The sequence below is a fragment of the Delphinapterus leucas genome, chromosome 5 (assembly GCF_059928025.1).
Source record: "Delphinapterus leucas isolate spDelLeu-1000000601 "Yukka" chromosome 5, BTC_Dleu_Yukka2, whole genome shotgun sequence".
NCBI classification, from domain to species: domain Eukaryota; kingdom Metazoa; phylum Chordata; class Mammalia; order Artiodactyla; family Monodontidae; genus Delphinapterus; species Delphinapterus leucas.
In genome coordinates, this window is record NC_143133.1 from 37,493,246 (window position 1) to 37,517,556 (window position 24,311).

Consider the following 24,311-nt stretch of genomic DNA (forward strand, 5'->3'; position numbering starts at 1 on the left):
CAGCAACCAGACCCTGGGCCGGTATTTTCAAGTGGACGAGGAGATCATTTGAGCCTTGTAAGAATGCTGAAAGTCACTCATCTCACGCTGCAGAAGAGCAAACCCAGAGAAGGTTCTAGGAGGTTGAGGAGCTTGCCCATGACCTGACCAGGAAGTGGCAGCCAGGACTCAGGCTCCGTTCTGAGGGCTCCCAAAGCCCACTGTCCAAGGTGGCACAAGAACTGAACCTGGCACTTATCCCTGCAGGGTGAGCCCTCGTTGATGTCTCTTTTTATACCACTATGGTCTTTGGGTTAATAAAAATATTTGTGGAAACACAATATTATACAGAAAGGCAACTTTTATTTATTCAAATTAAATTATAGTATGAGTTTCCTATACAAATAAAATCTTTTTCTAAATAAAAATACAAAATGCTACAAATTTCAATCATGTAAAAATGCAAAAATAATATCTGTATTATTATATCCATATATTTTCCCTTTACCACGACCAAAATGTACAGTAGTTACACGCAGTTCACACCGCGTCTGGGAGACGGTCTCTCAAGCCTTCTGGGGCGCAAGGCTTGTTCAGTCCCTCGTCCACTTCCACGATGTGCCAGGAGGCCTTTCTTCCCACACGCTGAGCTCAAGGCACTTCCGACGACCATCCCGTCAGGAGGGACAGAGTCTAGCCTCTCGGGCTAAAGCCGCCTCTGATGCTGAGCTGCTGACAGAGGACCTCACTGGTCCAGCTCGCTTTCATTCTGCAGCGTCTTCATCGCCAGCCCCCAGAGGGTCATGCTGGAGAAGAACTGTCCCTCCGAGTTCCTGTACGCAGGGGCGGACGCGCGGCTGCCCAGGGGGTCGGCGCAGTGATGGTCCAGGGCAGCCAGGGACGAGCGGATTGCGGCCATACCGTCGGCTTGCAGCGGCTCCGTGCCAGCCGAGGCCTCCACGCCTGAGTAGCTGTAGGCCTGGTGCTGCACCTGCGGCACATGAGGCTTGGCGAGCTTGAGGGGACCCAAGCTGAGCTTCTCCTGCTCACTTGCTCCGTGAGACTGAACCAGGGACCGGAACTTACAGTGGCCGTCAAATTCTGCCACTGAGTCTTCTTCCACTGGGTGGACGGGGATTTTAACAGACACGGGCATCAAAGTCAAGGACACGTCCTGAGAAAAAGAATCCGAGCTCTGAGATTTCTCCAGGTCCGAGGTCTCGATGGCCTGTGTGAGCTCCTCCAGAGCGTCCTGCCCCTGGTCGTCGGCCCTGCAGTGCATCTTCTTGTGCCGCCGCAGCACGGCAGAGCGGGTGAAGCACTTGTTGCAGATGTCACACGTGTACGGCTTCTCCCCTGTGTGAGTGCGGACGTGCCTGCGGAGGTCGCCGGATCCTCCGAAACATTTTCCTGGAAGAAGAAAAAGGGATCTTTTCAGAGGAGAACATTCTGGAAGGAGTCCCCTCCACCCCTGCTAAACCCCAAAGGACTCTGCTTTCATGTGAACTCAGCTGAGCCCTGCTGTCACCTGCTCACTCTGATTCCAGACTCTTCCACTCTTCTCCGGCTGTAGCCCCTCCAACCTGCAGCCTTGGTCTGGGCGTCTCGTGCGAGGGCTCTGGAGCCCCGTCTCCCTGCACAGGAGTGCTCGCTGGGTGTGCCTGGGCGCCTGCCCCAAACGCCCACACTGGGAAATCGCATCAGTTTTGTTCAGATTTTCATAAATCTAACACAGTCAATCTATAGTTTAGAAGCATCTTTTCTGAAGGTACTTATGTATTCAGCTTTTAACATAATTTTACGCATCCTTCTCCAGGTCCTATTTCCTTTCTCTGGGTATAAGCTAGAGGTAGGGGATCTAGTCCCGTCATGAGAGTAGGTTACAAGATCGGAAGAGAAAAACCAATAAATAACCTTATAGAAGTCATAACACATTTACCAAGGTCTGAAACAAACTACACAATTTACATGGACACATATTTTAGAACTTTTCACTTATTCCTATGTCATTACATTTGAATTCTCAGCTATCCAGCCCTGGTCAAGCAACAGTGGGCTATCTGGGCTGCTTCCAACTGTTTGCTACTATACCTGAGGTTCAACTAACATCTTTTTTTTTCATTGTTTCCTTAAGATAAATTCTCAGTAGTGGAATTAGTTGGCAAAAGGTGTTAACTATTTTCAGGGTCCTTAACGTGTATAAACTTCGGCCACAGTAGAGTTCCCAGCGAGACAGGGCATATGGGAGGTGTCTCCCCTCTGCCCTCAAGTCAAGACAGGGCAGCCAGGCTCGACGTGTGTCCATCGGAGGTCACGGTGGGGCAGCGCTTGCCTCCAGGTGTGGGCCTGCAATCCCCCAGAGCACGGAATGTGAGTATGTCCCCAGATGGGAAGTGAGCCAGCCCGGGGCCTAAGAGGACTGCCTAGAGAGGTGACGGGGCGCCAACAGAGAAAGTCTCCTCGGAGGAAACTGCTTTTACAAAACCAAGCGCTAAAGGAAAAAGTCCCGCTGAGAAAGAAAATGCACCTTTCCATCTCGGAAAAGTACAGCTGAGTGCTGCGGAAGGAGAACAGAGTGGAAGGGAAGGCTGTCTTTAGAAGAAGCATGAAATACTGGAGAGACAGGGACAGGGACAGGGACAGGGACGGGGGAGGGAGGGAAGGAAGAGGCAGAGAGAGGACCAAGCTTTAAACTCAGCAAAGCTCAGAATGGGAAGCCACCTTAAAACGGAAACTGTCTTTTGAATCCAAGAAAATGAAAACATACATCCACACATAAACATGTACATGAATGCTCAGAGCAGATTTGTTAAGTGAAATGAAGTCAGTTACAAAAGACCACGTATTACATGATTCCATTTATATGAAATGTCTGCAACAGGCAAATCTACAGGGACCGAGAGTAGATTAAGGGTTACCTCGGGTTGGGGGGAGGGGATGGGGAGTGACTGCTAATGGGTGTGGGGTTTATTTTTTAGGGTGAGGAAAAGGTTCTAAGATTACATGGTGGTGAGGGTAGCACAACACTGAATACACCCAAACCGCTGAACCGTTCACTTTAAATGGCTAGATTTTATAGTACGGGATTTATCTCAATAAAGGTGTTATAAAGCTTTGAACCTGTCATGTAAGACCATTCCTGCTCCCTTTCTCCCTCCCCCTTTCCCTGAAAGCTGACCTTGTTAGAGTCAGAAACCATGGTCAGTGAGTGGCTGGAGGGGTGGAAACGAAGTGGGGGGAAGAGAGGGTCCTGCTGCACTGCTTTCTCTACAGGGTCTTAGCCAGCAGCAGGTCTGGCTGGGGAAGGAAGAGAAGAGTGAACCTGAAATCAAGTTCACAGTTGTAATAATAATTTAGAACTGACATTTTAAACTAGTGATTTGAGACTGCAATTGTGATTTAAAGTGATGCAATTTTATCCTTTAATAGTAATGGAGCTGCCGACATTGGTGTCCAGGAGATCTGTACACAGTGTAAGTGGGAGATACAAACAAAGCTGCCTCCCTTTGGTTACATCCCACGCGTCCTGCCCTAATTTAGATACGAACCACAACTAGAACAAGCCACTCCGAGGATGCCCCAATTCCAGGCTCCCCATAGCCTGACTCTGAGCATTTTTCCTATTTGTTCTAAACAGGTAATCGTAAAAATGGTTATTCACTCATTTGCCCGCGATTCAATCCACATTGTCAGGGGCACATGTGTGCACATGTGCACAGCTGCACACACATGTATACAGGCCCTCCCAGTTCTTCAGAGGTTCCAACACTCTGTTATCACAGGTACCAGGCGACCTAACTTGCAATCCCAGTTTCCTCATCTGTGCAGTGATGTGCCTGGAAACTGAGAGCTGCCAGCCTTCCCTTTCCTTCCTGATGACTTTTCTGAAGCGTCAAATGCCATAGAAACGACCTTTGCTTCATGATACACAGTATGATCTCAAGAAGCCCTCCCTCTTGAGCCTACCGTGTGCCCCCGAGGCCCCAGCAGGCCACCATGCTCTAGCCCCTGCTGCTGCACCCCACGCTCTCCCCCGCTTTTCCAACTGCCAACCCTCCACGGGCCCAGACCAGGAGCACAGGGCACCTGGGACTCAGTATCAGTCATCTGTGTAACTGGAGCACCCAGGACAGTTCCTGATACCTTGAAGACACTCGGTAAATGTCTGCTACACAAATGCAGACAAATCAGAGGACCAAGGTGGTTAAGAAACAGCATCACTTCCATTTTACCCATGAAAACAGAGACGACTTATCTGAGACCCCTAACAGCCCAGGACGGAGTGGGCACAGACCCCGGTGCCCTCCCCACAGGGATGACCAGGTGACCGCGGGTCTGTGGTGGGCAGGAACTTACCACAGGCAGAGCAGCTGTAAGGCCGCTCACCCGTGTGCCGAACTCTGTGCTTTACCAACTTCCTCTGCATGTTAAAAGACTTTCCACACTCATCACAGGTGAAGACTTTATCAGCCGTGTGTGTCTTTTTGTGCTCCTTCAAATTACTGAAGTTACTGAACCCTAGAGAGACCACAACAGGGGTTAAATTGAAGGGCTGAGAACATTTTAATCAGAAATTTTCAAGGAAGAAAAGGGAAACCCTCAGCTATACCTCGACCACAGATGTCACACAAGTGTGGTTTTTCTCCTGAGTGAATAATGATGTGGCGCTGGACATCACCAGAGGCTGCAAACCTGTAATGCAATTTGGAAATTCAGTTAGGAGCCTTTCCGCGTCACTGCAAATCTTTCTAATGCAAGTCGCTGAGGGAGGAGACGAGCTGCTCCCTCTATTACTTCGGAATGTGGTGAGGAGTGGCCTGATTTCATTTCAGAGGTTTAAAAAACAACAAAAAAGTTTACTTTTTTTCTCTTTTTAAAGGAAAGTAGAAAATGATCCAAGTGTTTTGTTTCTAAAACATTTTTTCTTACCTACTTTCACTAACCTTTCTTCTTCAGAGGTGATCACTAAGTTGGCTTGGGGAGTAACTCCAGCCCACCCCCCAGTATGAAGCTCTGTGCTCTTTCCTTCCCACCACACTCGACAGCAGGATAAGAGGTTGCATTTGGGGGAAGGTGTTGCATAGAGACATGATTTTAAATGCATGGAGCTCAGAAGGCTCACATTTAAAACATCCTGCAAAACAGGGACCCCAAGCGAAGCAGCAGGGGGCTTATGTTAAGAGGCGCCTCAAACAGGCAGTACATGTGACCTGGGCACTAAACCTGGGCAGCTATGGCAGAAAGGGAGACGTGTCAGGCTAGGTAGCTTTCACTTCTTTGTTTTCTACCATCTGCAAAGATAACTGTCTTCCTGGAACCGAATCAAGAGTGTTGTCCCATCCTAGCAGAGAACTGTGACTATAGCTGGCCTGTGCCCATCCCACCCCGCCCCCAACTCCTGAGTACGAACTTATCAGGGGCCGAGAATCTGTATGTTCCCGACACAGCATTTAGCACACAGTAGGTGACTAATAAATGCTGAATGAATGACTGGTTAAACGAATGAAGAAAACACTGTGTGACTGGTATAGTCCTGGTTGTTGCCTGCTGTCCTAGAATGACCAACCAATAGATCATAGAGTGTGTGGACTCCCGACAAACACCCCCAGTGAGGGGCGGGGAGTCCACGCTGCAGGCCGGTGTGCCCAGAGGAGAGACCATCTCTCATACTGCTCTCCACCTCCAGAGGGAGACTGTCACCAAGTCAAGCCTCACTTTCCAAGTCCAAGGCCTCCCCAGCCCTCAGGCTTGCCAGGCCTTCCTGTGGCTGAACTCTCGGCCCTTCACAGGTCTGGATGCGCAGCTGGGGTGCCTCCTACCGCCTCCTCTCCTGATTCCAGGCATTCAGGCTGCGAGTCTCATTACCCCTACCAGACAGTCACCTCCGTGGGGGCCAGTCATCTATTTTAACAGACATTTTTGGAATGAATGGAAATTTTAGCATAAGATAATTTTGTTTCATGTAAAATCCCATTTCCTAAGACTTGTGTCCTAGATTCTTTCCTTTAATTAACATTTCCATTTCTTTTTGCTATTCTCATGTGTGTCACAAGAAAAGCCAGAGGGTTTTTGGCTTTACTGTGTTCCTGAGTGACAGTGAGCCCCTACGTGGCTCAGAGATGCCAAGACTGCTCCTGACGTGCGAATGAACGAGCCCAGCACTGACCTCTTCCCGCAGATCTCGCAGATGTATGGTTTCTCCCCAGAATGCCGACGTAAGTGAGTCTGCAAATTACCCGCCTGTAAAAAAGGAAAAGAAAAAACATGCCAATAGTGAAAAAAAAATTTTAAGAGCACATAAATTCAAAAGGAAAACTGGCAGATTTAGCCAGGTTCCAGTCCAACTTCCAAATGAAGACTCCGGATGCACGACTCAGACGCAGCCACATGCAAGGAGATCAAGGTCCGGCCTGGTTCTGAGTCAGGAGCAGCCCCGCCCAGCAGTGAGCTGAACAGGGGAGCCTCTCAGCTCTGCTCCACGCCAGCCCCTGGTCCGGCCACGGTGTCGCACTCCTCTAAAACGGGCCCGACACACTGTGGAGGCTGCTTTAGGGGTCGCTAAGCTTGTGTTGTAAACAGCTCTTGATGTATTTTATTTCATTTTTTTTTTTAAAAACCTGGACCACCTATATGCAACATCATTTGAAAAAAAGGTAGCACTTGTACTTGGTTATTTCAGTATTCATTGTTTCTTCCTGAAAAACAGCTTTTCTTTATAAAGAAAGTGAGACGTTTCCAAAAAGTATTTCTTCTTGGCAGTACAGTTATTCTGCCTGACAGGTTGGTCATTTTCACATTCGTGCAAAAAAGCAAATCAGGAGATTCACAGTAGTCCTTCAGCTGCAGGCCTTTTACATTTCTAATCTCTGAAACTAGCAGGGCTTTACGAAGAATAACTGATTTAAATGGAGATCACAAAATAGATTTCCATGTACTAATCAACAGGAAATCAATATTAAATTGCCTAAAGTACAATGAAATTAAACCTGCAATTGCCTCAGATATTACAAAAGCTACTGGCAAATGTTTCAAATTAGGATTTGGAAACACAATCTTCCATTGTTATAATTTAATACTCTCAATCTGTCATTTCCCAACTTAATTTTTTTATAGTGTTCTGTTACAAAATACACTGAGCAGGATGACTATATCTAAGGGTAATAATGTTGCAGCCCTTATGCACAAAATTAGCCAAAAAAAGAGAATGAACAGTAATACCCAACTCACAAACTTGGCTATGTAAATTTACAAATTTGCTATGTATATTTTAAACAAAATGCAAAGATAGTTCATGGTTATAGGTTTGAAGGTGGTTCTGAACCCGTGGACAGGTATAAAGAATGTTGTCTGTAGATTTTATGTTATATAACACAGAAGATTCTTTATGTCTATCAGACTCTGGGAAACACTAAGTTAGATACTACATTTCAGAATATGATAAATATAGCTTAGGAAAAAACTTGTTTATTTTAGATAACCAAAGAGAAAGAATCTGGCAAAACACTGGGAAATACCCAGCTTTTAACTGAATGACTATTAATAACAGTAATAAAACAGCAAATGTCAACAGCAATAGATATTTGGTCTACTCAGGCCTTTACAAGTACAGTATAACTAAATTACTCTTAGAAATTGGTATTATTATCTCTGTTTTCTAGGTGTAAAACTGAGATTCAGATAAATAAATCAGTTGCTCTAGTTACATGGTAGGCCAGAAATTAATATTAGTTTGTCTGAGTTTAAACTCTTGTCTTACATGAGGGCGTGCAAGTTTCTGTGAATAAACTAGCTTGTACTGAATTCAGTATGACAAGCAGTCACTTTGCCATCCAGGAACCAGTTCACTGGAGTTGAGATAATGCACCACTGAGGGCTTTAAATCAGTCATTTCCAAATTTCAGAAAAGCTTGTCATTTAAATAACAATTTGAATAGCACCATCTGCTCAACAGTTAAATTAGATCCCTCTTGTTTCAAGTTATTTTGTAAACTATGTATTATGATTGAAATGCATTCTGATTTGATTCTTAGCAATGCTGCATCTTTCTTTTTTAAATAAAGCATAACAATTACTTATTTTCAAAGTAAACAATTACTTTGGTTTTCAAAGTAAACAATTACTTGTTTTCAAACTGAATGATCTTCCACTTAATATTATAGTACACAACAGTAAAACAAACTTTAAGATGTTTCCTTAGATATTTAATACTGGACATGTCTAATGAAAGTAATTATCATTCCCCCAAATAAAGGAGCACAAATTAGTCTGATAAATGGTATAAAAGTAGATTAAATAATGGAAAGATTCAGGCAAAAACATCCAATAATGCATTCAGATAATTTATACCAAATTACATAGCACAGTGGGGCCCAGATTATCTGCCCTTTAGTCAAGAGTCTTTATTTTTGGTAAACTTTGCTATGCTTTATTACTAATTATACATCTTAGAAATCATCTATAGCTGGATCCATGAAAACTCCAGTAAGTGCTAATACTAGTAGCCCTTAGTTATTATGAGTTTACTATGAATGGAACACATTGCTAAGCAGTTGCAAATAGTGTTTCAGTGTTTCAATGTCCTCATAAAGTATAATTCACACATTACAGGAAGTAAACAGAGGCTCTGGGAGGGAAGCAGCCTCAGCCCCTATAGCTGGGATGGAATATTCTGATTCAGCTTTGTCTGTGGACTCAAAAGCTTGTGCTGCTGTTGGGCTGAAAAATATTTGCACAAAAGGAAGTTCCACCCTTTCTAAGTGGATACCATTTTAAATTAGGATGGAGTTGTCAGAATTTTGAAGTGAAAAACTCTGTTGTAGAAAAGAAGTTAACACCTGATTTGTTGAGCAGTTTAAAAAATAAACTCCTTCTAACAGGTACCTGAAACTCAGTATTTAAACATGATCAAACCAGGCAGAGATTCTCTGTCAGGGTACTCTTCTAGTGGCTGCTGATTGTTTATATTAAAAAAAATAGAGAACCGTAAAACTTTAGAGAAAGAGAACTCAGATCTTAAAAGTAATCTAGTTCAGAAGTTTTAAGACTTTGAAACAAAACAAAAAAAATATCGAGATTAACACTGAGATATCACCTAAAGAACAATGATCATTATATTGATAAAAGGACATTTAACACTGAAAATGTGGGAAATATCACCTCAGAGCTGAAAATTTAAGAGAAGTTCATTAAAATATTCTTATTTTTTGCATTTTCACCATGGATGGGATGAAACTTTGCCACCCCTGGCATCGGGCCACATCAGTGCCCTGGAATGTGTCTAAGCAGCCTCCTACGGGATGCTGTATCCCGTCAGTCATGCCCTGGACACAACACAGGAGCTGCTGGGCGGGCACCGAGCCTCTCAGAACCTGTCCTTCTGCAGCAGCTGCTCAGTGTTTCTATTCTGCCTCCTTGGAGAGACAAAGCAACTCCATTCCTCTCCCCAAAGACAGCTAAATACACTGCTTCCCTTTTCCTGTTTCTCATGTGACAGGCACTCCAGACCTGTCACTGTCTTAGTCTTCTCCCCTGGATGCATCAAATGGCCCAGGTTCTCCTCTACACGGGAGACACGTGGCTCCAAATGGAGCCTCATTCATACTCTAAAGTACTGCGTGACTCTTACTTGCTGAGATCCAGGCCCGTACAGTGTCCAGAATTATATTAATACGTGCATAGTTTGTTGTCACAATCCAGGCTTATCACAGCGTTTTAAAGCTGAGGTCTCAAACTGCTTGCTGACTCATAATTAAGGTTGTGGCTGACTTTTTTTTTTTTTTAAAAAAAGACCTACACTACGAAATACTACACAGCATAAAAGATTAATTCTTATTGGTAGGTCTGTTTTCTAAATCTTCCAGAAAGGAAAGTATTTCCAGTCCCTTGTAACCACACGTATTCCAGTTCATATGAGAAATGAAGGACAGGTTACTGAGTATTCGTGTGTAAACGCCACCACTGCTCTCTCCACCTGGAATGCCAGAGACTCTAGGCTGATCAATGACTCCCTGTCTTCAGTGCCCACCCCGCCCCCGCCAGCTTTCAGGTAGAAATGACTACTCTCCTCTTCATACCGTTGCCTATACAAGTGTCACGGCACTTGCAGCGTTTCATTGTGCTTTATCAGTTTATACAACTGTTTCTTCCTCTAAACGCAAAGCTCCCTGAAGCCTTTACCTGTCTTTGTGCCCTAGCACATGGCAGAGCTTATTCACAAAAATTTCGTTACTTCATTATGAAATAAAACAGTGATATACATCTGTAAACTATAACTATACATAACTTTACAGTCATAAAAATCTGGTAAACATACAGACACCAACACAGAAGAGGAGGATTTCTGTAACGTTTATCAGACAGGGCCGCCCTTGATGGGACTCGAGAGGGAAAGTGTAGGACAAGGTCTGAAGCAGTGGACAGGGCTGCCATCCAAACCACTGTATTAAAAAGTACCAACACTCAAGCCCCAGTCCCAACCAACAGAGTCAGAATCTCTGAGGGTGAGCCCGGCATTAACGCCAGGAGAGAAGGCCGAAGGCAGACTCGATGCTTGAAAGTCTGGGTACACTTTATTTGGTTAGCACTGAAGAGTCAAGGATGGGTTCCAAGCAAGAAAAGGACAGAACCTAAATTGTTATCACAATGTAAACGTATAAAGGACTTTCATGTCCATTTTTTCATTTAATTCTAATAGTCCCATGAGGTGGTATTATCCCTATTTTTAAGAATTAGAAAAATGAGGCCCAGAGTAGAGATTGCTAACTATTAATGGTCATTAATCCAAGTTTTATGCTTTCCCACTACACCAAAACTAGAAAGGTTAAAATGGTGGGATGTGGGGTGGAGAGAGTGCACCTTAGGAAGACTGGTCTACAAGAGCAGAGAGGACAGAGAGAGGAGAGAAGGGAGGCGATGGCAACAGGAGAGGGACTAGTGACGTGTCCTGAGGACTCACCATGAGCCAGGTGAGATGCTATCATCTTATGAACTCACTGACTCCTCACACACCATGGGGGTCAAGGGTCTCACACCCTTGGCTCTATAGATAAGAAAGCTGAGTGCCAAATGGTTAGGTAGCTTGTCCAAGGTCAGAGCAGTAAACCAGAGGCTGGATCCAAATCCAGACTGTCTGGCTCTAGAGGCCAAGCTCTGACCCCCAGGTGAGGCTGGTAGGAAGAAGCACAGGCCTCAACGAGAGAGGCAGGTAGAGCAACGACCCCTCCACTCAGTTCAGCAGAAGCTCACTGAACACTTGGTGGGTGCACGGACCCTGCCTGGACTAGTAATACACAGGAACACGTTAGGATGAGGTGAATCACTGCTTGCAGCCAGTAGAAGAGTGAGAAGTAATTAGATGGCAGGTCTGGGTGTGTGGGAGACTGATGAAGGGTAAATTGGAAGAGCCGGCTCCGTGGGGATGTGACAGTAGCGGGGGCCGCACTCCTGCTGTTGCCGTGCGCCGCGGGGCCACGCTGCCCCACTCTCTCCACAATAGAGGGCTCGAGTCCTCCGTTGAGGCCCAGCCCCAAGGTCCTTCCCCAGTAAGACAGCATTTGCACATGCTGTTACTCCAGGATTAGCACGCGTGTGTAAAAAACAGTTGTGGGGTGACTGCTTCCTCTGCAGGACTGTGCACTGGGACCCTGCGAGAAGCTTCTGGAATGCCAATGCCCGGCACGTGGCAAAGGGAAGAGTTACCTTCCATTTCAGAAGGAAAAGCAGGATCCCACAGCCATTCTATCATGTTCAAAATTTTCTTTAGAACATTCAATCTCTAGGTTTCTCTACGTCTAGTGCCCAGATCAGTACAGCGCCCATAGGAGGACACAACACATGCCGGCTGAGTGAGAGAATACATGTGTAATGGTAGTGAAAGCAGGGAATGAAATGTGTTTGGTCTTTTCTCCAGCATCCTAACATCTAGTGTCTCAGTAAGAATAAGGACATTTGTCTTGGATCCAGCCCAGCACAATGTGCAGCCCCCAAGTGGTGCTCAATATGGTTACATCACTTGTGGAAGAAAAGAAATATACTAGAAATGGACCCATCCTTAATGCGGGAAAAAGGTATTGTGAGAGTTCACACACTTATAAAAAATGGTATTTTCCGCCCAATGAACTAGAAATTTCTTTTCTTGAAAATTATTTTTTTCTTGATTTAGTCTGAAGTCTTTTAAGTTACAGATATCATCGGAGGCTTCTCTCCCAAGTCCAAAAGTATGTCTTATCTGTAATAAAAATAAACACTGGGTTTCAGGTTTCCAATTATTAACAATAAATAAAAGAATTCCCACCTGAGAGAAATGTTTCCCACAAATGTTACATTCAAAAGGTTTCTCACCTAAAACAAAACAAAACAAAACAACAACTTGTAAAACCATGGGTAACATCTGCAGGAGAGTTTTCTGCGTAAAGTGTTGAAGCTGTCTCTTTTGTCCCACCTTCCAAACCACAGTACTACATACTTCATCACTAGACGATGAAAACGGGAGCCTCTGTCCCCATCCTCATCATCTCTCGCGCCTTAGATGACAGGCAGAGATGATAAAAGTGAAACCTGTATTTACTTTTCTCTAAGAAATTAAAGTGTTCTCCAAATCTACACCTGTGTTGAAATCAAACGTATTTATCTGCATTCAAACCAGATTTAGGCTTTGGACACAGACTTTTCCTTCAGTTGAAAATCAAATGTGAGTTTTCTGGCTGAACAGCATGAACCTGGTCACCCGTCCTCAGCCTGACTCCTGCAATGACCACCGATTCCTAACAGAACCAGGGTGACTCATTCACACCACATGAGGTATGAACCTGGGACAGCCCAAAGCAGAGCAGGATCTCCTGAAAGTGTGATGGGAAAAATCCCCTCCCCACTGCCTTTCAGCCTTGGTTGCAACGTGCTGACAGGGGAAAAGAAGATTCCATGATGAGACACGTTCCCCTGCTGACTGCTTGGCCCCCTGATTTCAGCAACTCTGAATAATTACACTTTGGTACAGAATAGATGGAGAGAATGGACTCTACTACAAAGAAACCACAGCAATTCTGAAGACAGTCTCTAGAAAATAATCTGTTTAAAAACATACTTCAGGTACTGCCTTTAACACCTCTAGAACCCTAATAAACAGAGACTGTTAAGACCAAGAACCTTCCATTTTTCCCACTCCCCTCAAATCAAGTGCTTTCATTAAGAGCCTTTTAAAAAAATAACACAAATGTTTCCCTTCCTACTGTATTGCTGGGCTGTGCCAGCTTTATGGGCTTCTGCTAAGGTACTTTTATTTTGATCTTTTCCTAAAAGGCTTCCTCAAGGATAAGGGGGGAGCTTCTGACCCCAAGTACAGTTGACCCTTGGACAACAGGGTTTTAACTGCACAGGTCCACTCATACATGGATTTTTTTCAGTAGTAAATATTACAGTACTACATGATGGAAGTTGGCTGAGTCTGCAGATGTGGCGGAACCAGTACATGGAGGACCAACTATAAGTTAGACTAGGATTTTCAACTGCTCAGAGGGTCAGTGCCCCTCAGCCCTGCGTTGTTCAAGGGTCAACTGTAATTATAATCATATGGATGCTGTATTTTGGACTACATTTATGTCTGAAGTTATGGGGATAATATATGTTACGTTAAAGTCCGCCCTATGAGATATGAGAGTCTGAAAAAAGAGATCACTAGTTCCTAAGACTCTCAAGTGACCAGCGTTAACAACCCTACTCCAGTGGTTCTCAAACTTTTTGTTCTCAGGACCTCTTTACGCTCTTAACAACTGAGGACCCTAAAGAGCTTTTGTTCATATGGGCCATATTTGGCAGTATAGTCCATATTAGAAATCAAAACTGAGTGATTTTTGAAACACACGACATTTTTCACTGGCCTCCAGAGTGAAGGCCTCATCACAGATCCTGCAGCCTTTAGCCGACTCCACTGTACACTTGTGGGAGAAGGAAAAGGAAAAGGCAAGGAGCATCCTACATTATGATACAAATAGTTTCAGCCTCAATGACCCCCTGAAAGGGTTCCCCAGATCATACTTTGAGAACTGCTGCCCTTCTCAATATATTTATGTCCCAGGAAGCAGCTGTGCCATATAACTGTATGACTACTATTAACCAAAGATGTTCTTGCAGAATAAACAATTCTTGTTTCCTTTAAAGCTAAATAGGTAAGTTTCTCAAATAAAAATTATAGTGATCATTAGGCTCCAGAAAATTACAGAATGACCTAAATTAAGTTTTTACAGGGCAAAACTGAGTCAATGATACTGTCTTCATATGGAGTAATAATAATGATAGTATCTTATATTCAAATACATCAAAATTTATAAAGGGCTTTCATAAATATTAATTCAGTCTCAACAGTGCAATGAGGTAGTAAACACCTAAGCAAACAGGGAGTCAAAAGTGATAACAGGACATCACATCAATGGTCACAATTACACAAGTACCTTGAAAAGCAGTTACTTTAGAAGCATCCTATAACATATTCCTTCTCATGCCTCTAAGATAATTGCCATTAATTTGTAATGTGTACTAGAGTCATCATGCTTAAATGCAGGAAGGAAAGTAATATATATGTATTATATTACATAATGTATATATACTGTATAACACTTTCTTTTAAAGCTTTTGGAAAAATAAACATTTTGGAAAGGGGAGGTATGAATTACATGAACTAAGGTATGAATTAAGGTAACAAAACTTTGAAAATTCAATGTTCAGATGGAAGGGTTTTCATTTGAAAATATCAAATGGTTAAAGCTGATCCTTATTAAAAAGTTTGCCTCCTGCCTCCCAAATCACAATTTTTAAAATCTGATATTCAAATTACCTTCCAAAGCTTTCAGGATTACTCAAACTAAATTACTTCAGTCTGAATTAACCTATCTTATGCTTTTAAAAAATAAACAGTCTAATTCTAAAGAGAAAACTAAATATTGCTTATCTGTTTTAGAATTAATTTGAAAATCTGAGTGCATCAAAATAATTTGCCATACTTTAGAGATGTGGAAAGTTTCCCATATACAACCGCAATTAAAATTAAAATGAAAAGTGTACCATTCTTTTAAACTGGCTCTATGAAAGCATTTACAGAAATGAAGATTATTCTTTAAAAGGCATCACCAAAAGTATAAAATAAAAAATAGCTAACACTCTTTGATTTTTTGGGGTAAATATCAATGACGTCATCAAGCAATAGTAAAACTTCTTACAAAAACAGGAGCAGGCAGTGGTGTTTGATCGTCTGCATTATTTCCTTTCCTTTTGCCTGCGGGGACCGAACCAGTGTACCTGTATGAGACCGTTTGTGAAGCTCCAAATTGCTGGGATGTTTAAAAGGTTTTCCACACAATTCACACGCATACTGTCTCTGTGACTGAAGTGTCTGGGATTGGTCTTCCAGGGCCGCGGTGTCTTCGGGCCTCTCCATCTCATTCATGCAATTAAAATTCTCAGCACTGATGAGTTCTTCACTTTCTTTTTCTTCAGCACTTTGGCTGTTAACTTTCTCTACACTATGGTCACTGGCAGATTCTATCCTCTTGGTTAACCTGTCATCTGATTTGGGTTCAGATGTCTGCTCTGCAGATTTCTGTGACTTTAGGAAATTTAGCTTCTTAAGGTGAATGGCCTTCTTGAGCCTCATCTGTCTGGTCGGTTGTTGGCTTGCGTGGTCTGGCTCAGGGTCTGGGGTAGGTTCACTCAAAGGCTGGGCCAGGAAGTTGGAAGGCAAGTGCTCGGAGGACTCCAGGACACACTCGGCGTGACCAACAGCACAGGGCTGGTGTTCCGCGGCATGAAGGTCTGAGGATGTGCTGAAAGTGAAAGGCTGCTTGACGATTCTCTCATGACTGGGACAGGTGGCTTGTTTATAGTACTGCTTACTGTACAAGTTTCTGAGCTTGTAGTAATAGTTTGGCTGTTTGAAAGGCAGTTCTGTGCAGCTGCCATCTAACGTATCAGGGGCTTGTTTTGAGGTTTCAGCTGTGGAAGTATGAAGACCAACTGAGGGTGGGGCATGAGAATGTGATTCATCCACAACTCTACCCTGCTCAACACCTGCTGAGCACTCCTGCAGCAAATGAGGGGCGTAGTTTTCACTGATAACACAATTAGTGTCAGGAGTCAAAGCACTTTGCAGGGAGAATGTACTGTGACAAGGCAGGCCGGGTGGCTGGTCTACACCGGCTGACTTTAAGAATGTGTGACACAGATTCAGAACATTCTGAACTTGCAAACACTGTGCCGTGTCCAGCATGACTTGTATATTGTCCTGGTTAAGATCCAGATGCGATGTGTACATGAAGTCCAGGATCTGCCCGATGCCGCTTACATTTTTAATATCCAAGTGAAAAACATCATTCTTCTGACCTGAAGAATTCTGAAAGAGGCTCCTGATAAAAGAAAGGATATCTGTTTACAGTGTTAACAGTTCATACATTCTGATAGCTTTTTTTATAAATAATATCCATGTTAATATTCAAAATTACCATCCTTCTATAAATACCAATATTTTAAAATTAAGTATGCTTTAATCCTTTAAAAGGTTTTGGCAAGCCATCCAATAAAGCAATTCGGACGCACTGAATTAGTGTGTTGAATATCCAAACTTCCAAGGAAATCTCAACATAAAATTTTGAAATATACTCATTGTTCTTTTTTTCAAAATGCAATTATCTAAATGTAATACTAATTGCAGAGTATAGAAAACTAAAGAACACACATTTTTCAATATTTTCTGTTTAGTCTGACAAAGTAACATATCTCAAACCATGAAACACATACAAAAATATTTCCGTATCTGTCTTAAAAACATCTGAAAATAAAAATAGCTATAATAAACCAACCCTAGATACACAATAATTTTTTAAAATTTCAATTTGTTAATTGTGGCAAAATACACATAATATCAAACACTTAACTATGGTTCATATGATAAATTCAGTGGCATTAAGTACATTCACATTGTTGTACAACCATCACTACTAACCATTTCCAGCACCTTTTCAACATCCCAAACAGAAACTCTATACCTGTGAAACAATAACTCCCATTATCCCCATCCCCTCAGCCCCTGGAAACCACCATTCTGCTTTCTGTCTCTAGGAATCTGACTACTCTAGGTACGTGAGGTACATTGTACTACTCTAGGTACATTTTTTAAGCGGTAATTTATCTGGCTGTCAGATGTTTCTCAGCAACCCAATGGTCCATAAACCAGCAGTGAGAGAGCCCTATAAGTTAATGGGGGGAAAAGGAACCATAAAACCCAGGCACTTTGTTCTGGGCACAAGTCAAGTTCACTGGTGAATGAATTTGTCGCATGTAAAACTACCAAGTTGAGTCAAGTAAATTGTCTTGCAAGTTTGTTAAAGACCTTTTATCAAATGCAATCACCTGCATCCCCCAAACAGCCTTCAGTTCTGTTCTAATATGTACTTAAGGAAAGTACATATCAGAAGTAGAGTGGGGAAAACTCAAAATAGCCAATGTATCACAACATCTAAACCTAACTGTTCTATGAAAACAGAACAGGCAAAGACCAAGTAGGGGACCATTTTGCACACGGGCAAAAAGTGTTGCCTACCTCAGTGAGCCAATCCACTATAATACAACTTGTAGCATATATGACAGCTGGGATTTAATCTGATGATTCGGGATTATCAAGGAATGAGTAAATCCTGTTCCATATGTTGTTTACTAGAGCAATAAAATAGTATGAATTTTAGGGGAAAAAAGGTACTGAAAAAGAAGCTTTAGTGCGTAAAGAGAGATAAATCTAGTTAATCAGAAAATGTATGTAGAATACATAATCTAATGTTAAAAATAAATGAAATACTATCGCTTGATATTATTATTTATAAGTAAATCTTTCACTGAGGCAAAAATGATTACAGGGGTAAGTAAACTGAGTTCAAACCTGTTTTCTTAGAATAGTCAAATGAGAAACAAAAACTAAAATGTTTTAATTAAAAAAAATAGCGTATAGAATGCTCTCTGATTTCTTATCAAAGAAATGTTCTTACCAGAAATTCTATTTCTAAATCTTTTTATCCTGAAAGGATAAGAAATGTATACAGAAGATGGACGTTAATTGGAACTATTAAAATCAAAGACAAAGTGCCAAAATAGTTTCAAGTGCCCCAAATATATTTTAGTTAAAAGGCTCTTTCCCTCTCGGGTTACTCTAAATATTCAATACAAAAGCAAAAAACCCACAATGTGCTACAAAAGATAAGGAGAGTGAAATCCAAGGAGAAAATAAAATTTAGTCAAAATAGTTCCAGTCTAGAAGAGCTTTCTCTCCGTACAATTGGAAGAACAAAGTCTAAAATATGTACCTAAAGTACTGGCTGAAAGCTGCTAGAACATTCTTATGTGCTTTAAAGCAGACTCCTTTCACCACCAACATACAGTCACAAAGCAGGCCTTGAATACGCTGCTCGTGCAGCTGCTGGAGGAGATGGCAGCTGTGAGTAGCAACTGGGTCCATGCTCCACCATCCAGGAGACCTAGGACAAAGGACATGGATAAGTTGTGATTCCTGACGCCATCACCAGAAATCAAATGGCACCCAAACCCAGTGGCTGACCTGTGCTTCACTGTCATGATTCCCTGTCACAACAGTTTAAAAAAACGAGCAAAAAACATAGCTTCTGAAGCATCTAGACCAACGCTGTTCAACAGAACCATCAGCAATGATGGACATGTTCCTTATCTGCACTGCTCAATACAGCAGCCGCGAGCCACACAGGGCCGCTGAACACTGGGAATGTGGTGAGCACGACCGAGGAACTGAACATGTAATGTAATTTATACTTAAATAGTCACCATATTTGGCAGTGCAAATCCAGAATATGACCATGCTAATGCTACATGCACGTCTCTCATTTCTACTTAGATTACTTCAATGAAAAAATATACATATATAAACACTTATGAGGTTGGGAAATGGCCAACTGGATAAGATGAAATCAATACTTATTGAGCAGCTGTATATGGGGGCACTGAAGTAGAAGTTGAGGAAAATTACGAGCCTATTTGGGGAGATAAGACACAAGCCAAAATAAATTAACACACACCATAAGACGGCAATAAGAGAGGTACCGCAAGGCAGCACCTCCATCCATTCGTCCCTCCAGCCTCTCTGACAAGGCGCTACTTTAGCAGAGACCTGAGGAAGGAACGGGAATGAGCCGAGGCTCCTGGAACAGAAACACTGGCAATCATGAAGTGTGAGCCGGAGCTGAGTGGGCAGCTGAAGCCAAGGGAGAGGGAGGACCTGACACCAGGGGGAAAGGAGAGGCAGGGAGGGGAAGGACAAGCAGAGGGCCAGACCACGTAGAGCCTTGCAGGGCCTTTTAAGAACCTTGACTTTGACTCTGAATGAGACGGAAGCCATTATATGGATACAGAAAATTTCATCACTCAACATCTACTTACTGACTCCTCTGTGCCAGGCTCAAGGGCTACGACGGTAAGCAAAACAGCCCAGGTCCCCACCCTCCTGAAGCTTACATTCTAGGGGAGGAAACACACACCCAAGTACATGACAGTGAAGCCAAACAGTCTGAGCTAGATACTTCATGAGTTAAGACACGGGCTCTGACGATGAGGAGCTCAGTCTAGTAAGAGGTGGTGTTTGGAAGAGGAAAAGTGGGGGAGAAATGGAGTCAGACTGAGGTGAGACTATGGAAGTTAAAATGGCAGTTTGGTAGTAAAAACTAAAAAGCCATTACCTGCTTTCTTTGCTTTCATTCTCAATACATAAGCATTACTGAAGAAGTCACTAAACCATGAAGGCAAAATCTTTTTAACATGGCCTCTACTTCTATTATTGTTATTATTATTATTATTAGTCTTACTTCCTATTAATCCCAGGTGTGCCCTGCAAAATAAACTACCTGCAGCTCCCCAAACAAGCTGTGTTCCTGGCCAGTTTTGGACCCCTAGCCCACTACTCACTAGCTATACGGCTGGGCAAATGACTTCTCTGTGTCCTACTTTCCTCATCCTATCTCACAGTTATTGAGATAATTGTGAGAACCCATGCGAACATTTAATATAGCCCCTGGCAATGTATTAAATATTCAACTCATGTTATCTAGAAGGAACACCTAGAAAGCCAGTTAAAATGCAGAGTCCCAGGGCCGAGGCATCTGCACTGTGCGCATCCAGGTGATTCTGAAGCAGGTGGACTGCAGACCTCTGCCTTGCTCTCTCCTCAAAAGTCTCTGGTTCTGATACTTCCTGTCCTGGGAATACTTTATTGACAAATGACTCTCCCACCTTCCAGATAACGCCCACGCTCTGAACACGGTTTGGCTGAGCTGTCACCCGCTCCTGAAGTCTTTCCGGCCACGTTTCCCCTTCCCCACCGTTCCTTCCTCAAGTCTGACTTTGGGGTCACATCTGTGCGATCTTACCGCATAAATACTTCAGTAAGATACCCTGTCATTATGTCCTATCACCTGCGTCTCCAACTCTGCCGTGAGTTCTGAAGGTACCATCTTATCCACCTTCACCTGGCACACAGCAGATACTCAACCACTAAAATGCACACTAGCTGATCTCTGCTGCTGGTTAGTAACGTTTTCTATTTGTTTCTTTTCAACTCCGTCTACACTCCCCACAACAGTGCTTCTGAATCTTTTCCATTCTCTTCATTCTCACCACGTCTGTCTCCCTCTTCCAGAAAAATGACTGTGACGCTGACTTCACTAAGGTTGATTCCATGAATGACTTACTATACCCTGAGCGCCTTTAAATTCCTTTTGTGATTCCAAATTTCCCGCTCACCCCCCTCAATCCCTTCACCTCAAAGGATGAAGCGCGCCTTCTCCTTCCAAAGCTGACTTCCCTTCTCCTCCCCCTCTAGGACTCTGCTTCATCACCCCTTTCAGTGCTCCACTCTGTCCTCCACTGGCTCACCAGTCCCTGTAAACACGCCAAGATGGCCCTGTGCTGAAAAAAGCAAAACAAAACAAAACAGGACAACAAACCTTTCCCCCAGGTATATCTAGTCATCACAGGGCCCCCCTCTCACACGTTTGAAAGAGCAAGCTACACACCCTACTTTACTTTCTCACCACTCCTTTTTTCACCTTTCAACCTGCTGCCCTTCTCACTGTGCTGAAACAGACTCCCCACAGTGGCCTGCCCTCAGTCCCTTCCCCCCAAGCTTTCCCACAACAGGTGGTGGTGCAGCCTGCCCACCTCCACTGTGGAACTCCTCCTGCCCAGAAGGCTCCCGGTTCTCCATGTCCCTGATCTGTCCCATCTCCAGGCTGCACTTCTTCCCCTGTGAGCCCCCCACACGTTAATGTCCCTTAAGATTCAGCACCTGGGGGCTTCCCTGGTGGCGCAGTGGTTGAGAGTCCGCCTGCCAATGGAGGGGACATGGGTTCGTGCCCCAGTCCGGGAGGATCCCACATGCCGCGGAGCGGCTGGGCCCGTTAGCCATGGCCGCTGGGCCTGCGCGTCCGGAGCCTGTGCTCCGCAACGGGAGAGGCCACAACAGTGAGGGGACCGCGTACCGCAAAAAAAAAAAAAAAAAAAAAAAAAGATTCAGCACCTGGGCCCTCTTCTCTTTCCCATCACCATCACATCTATTCTTAGCTTTCACCTGCTCAGAGCAGACAATTCCTAAATTTGAAACTCCAGCTTCAGCCACCAGTTCCAAATGTCCAGCTTTCTGCTGAACATCTCCAACCGTATGACCCTTCAACTCAGAATCTCCACATCTCATCTCCCATCATCTCACCTCCTGGTTCCTAAACCCTGGATGGAGCCCATGCTCTTATGCCCATGAGAAAAAGGACATTAAAAACACAACATACCCCAAAGACTTAAATGTTAAAATACAGAAAATATTCTGAATCTATATTAGACATTCTCTAGCTATAGAGAAGTGACATGCAAAGTTATGAACCATTCCACAGTTTACTTTGACTATAAAAATTGTAACTATTCTATATTACTTAATATAGTTCTCTAATTGCTTCATGTCAATCCTGTGCCTCTCCAATAAGATTATAAAAAACTCCAGAAAACGAATTTGCATCTTGTATTTCTTATGTGTCCTATGAATAACAGCTATGAATAATAATGTATCATGTACCTTGTAACAATAACAATATTTATCAAATGTTTCCTCTATGCCAGGCAGTATTTGAAGCTCTTTACACATATTAACTCATTTAATCCTCAGAATAACTGTAAAATAGATACTACATACTATTAGCCTCATTTTACAGACGAGAACAATGAGGCATTTGGTGGATAAAAGAGGTCCACAACTTCTCTGACCCTCTTCCCAAGGGGAGGTGGGATCTAGGGATCCTCTCCTTGAATCTGAACAGCCTCTACCTTAATCAACAGAACAGGTAAAAGGAAGGGTGTAAAGCTGTGCCCATTTCTGGGCCCAAGCCCTACAAGCTGACAGCTTCCACCTTCCATGTTTTGGACACTGGCTCTGGAAGGCCTGAGTCAACAGCAGGACTGTCAGACACCCAGCTGGAGAGAGCACATGCAGCCAGCCTTCAGCTGAGCCCAGCCTTCCAGCCATTCCTTCCCAGGTACCAGATGTGGGAGCAAAGCCACAATGAATGCTCCACACCAGCCCTTCCAGCTGATCACCACTCCCAGTCCATACATGTGGAGCTGAAGAACCACCCAGCACGGCCCTGACTGAATTCCTGACCCACAAAACCGTGAGATAAAATAAAACAGTTTTTAAGTCACCAAGTTTTGGGATAGTTTGTCACACAGCAATAGATAACCTGAACAGAGTTACAGAGGACAAACACAGCTAATAAGTAATAGGTAATCAATAAGGCACAGAATTGGGATTTAAACCCAGGGAATCTGACTCCAAAGTCCACATGCTTAACCACTTCTCCAAGTTACATACAATAGCTCAAAGGCCTTCCTTGGAATAAGTCAGTAGCCTCTTCGGTCTACTACCTATACCTGACTATCCAGGTGATCCCAGAGATAAGCACCAAAGTAAAGTAAAGCACAGCACACATGAGGATGAACACGTGCAACACAGGCGCTCTGTTGTGATACAAGAAGCACGGGGCTCTCTATATATTTTCAGCTAACTCACTTTGTCACAAGGTAAAAAAATCTTCTGTCTTGTTGATCAGCGTATCTCTGGTACCTAGAAGAGTGCCTTCGACACAGTAGGTGCTCAATACATGGTTTCAGGATGGATGGAGATTCTGGGCCCCAGTTTTTTCCTCTGTGAAAGTGGAGGGGTTCCCCCATTGGGTCAGATAATCTCTAAGGTATCCTCCTGTTCTAAATGCTACAAATTTATACCAAGATAGTATAGATTACTATCTTGCTGACACCTTGATCTTGGACTTCTAGTTCCCAGAACTGTGAGAAAATAAATGTCTACTGTTCAAGGCCCCCACCAGGCTGCGGTATTTTGTTATAGCAGCCCTCACATACACCCTCTGTTCCATTCCCAACCCTGCTCACCTCCAGAAAGAAAGCCTCCTTATCACCCACACAGCCCCACTCTAGGCCTAATGCTTCTCACAATTCTCTGTTCAAACCCCGTTCAACCTTCATTCACTCATTGAAGCAACACACACTTAGTCTCCACCTCTGTGTGCGCGACCTGTCTTAAGGGCTGAGAAGAGCAGCCAAGCGATTAAGCCGCAGGCACTCTGAGTGCTTTACATTCACCAACTCATGAAATCCTACAAGAACCCCACCACGTAGGAACCGTTATCACACCCGTTTTACAGACGCGGAACCGAGGCACGGAGAGGTCTTACGCCAGTGGGGCTGGGGGGGCTAGGAGCTCTGTAGTCTTAAGCACTATTATCAACTACAGCGTGATGCTGCGAGCCGGGGCGGGGAGGGACCCGCTTCTTCCCGCGGGCGGTGCCCGGGCGGCCGACAGCGACTAGCCGGAGGAGGCCGGGAGGGGACGCGGGTGGGGTTTCCATGCCGAGGGAGCTGCACGAAGGGGAAGGCCCCGCTCGAGGCCCCGGACCGGTCTTGGTCTCTGAGCCAGAGCACCGCGCGGCCGCGGGTTAACACGACTGACCCGACAGCTCCACTGACCGTCGCGGTGCCCGGGGATGCGAGGGCGGCAGTGGTTCCATGCCCTGCCCGACCCTCGGGAACCCAGCGTGGGCTCCGGGGTGCTCCCACCGCGCCGAACCCGCACGCCCTTGAGAGGCCGGCCTCCTGGCCCGGCGCCTACCTTCCCCTCGGAGGCCGCTCCACGCCCCGCCACCTTCTCTTCTCTTGCCGCCGCCGCCGCCGCCCTCAGCGCCGCTCGCCGGGTTCCGCCGGCAGCCGAATCACCCAGA

General features: G+C 44.2%; 1 protein-coding gene across 2 annotated transcripts; it reads right to left on the reverse strand.

Moving 5' to 3' along the window:
• Positions 1–322: 322 nt before the first annotated feature.
• Positions 323–24,305, reverse strand: ZBTB49 (zinc finger and BTB domain containing 49). Of its 2 annotated transcripts, XM_022567014.3 has the most exons (8): positions 24,203–24,305; positions 18,318–18,488; positions 15,268–16,370; positions 12,272–12,318; positions 6,146–6,219; positions 4,589–4,671; positions 4,336–4,497; positions 323–1,389 (listed from the first exon to the last, which is right to left on the reverse strand). In XM_022567014.3, the coding sequence occupies exons 2-8, from the start codon at positions 18,467–18,469 to the stop codon at positions 725–727; spliced, it is 2,286 nt and encodes a 761-aa protein (XP_022422722.2). In that variant the 5' UTR covers positions 18,470–18,488; positions 24,203–24,305; the 3' UTR covers positions 323–724. The 2 variants fall into 2 exon arrangements, with proteins under 2 accessions (XP_022422722.2, XP_089767774.1); XM_089911648.1 differs by lacking the exon at positions 24,203–24,305 and having other exon boundaries at positions 18,391–18,474.
• Between the last annotated feature and the right edge of the window lie 6 nt (positions 24,306–24,311).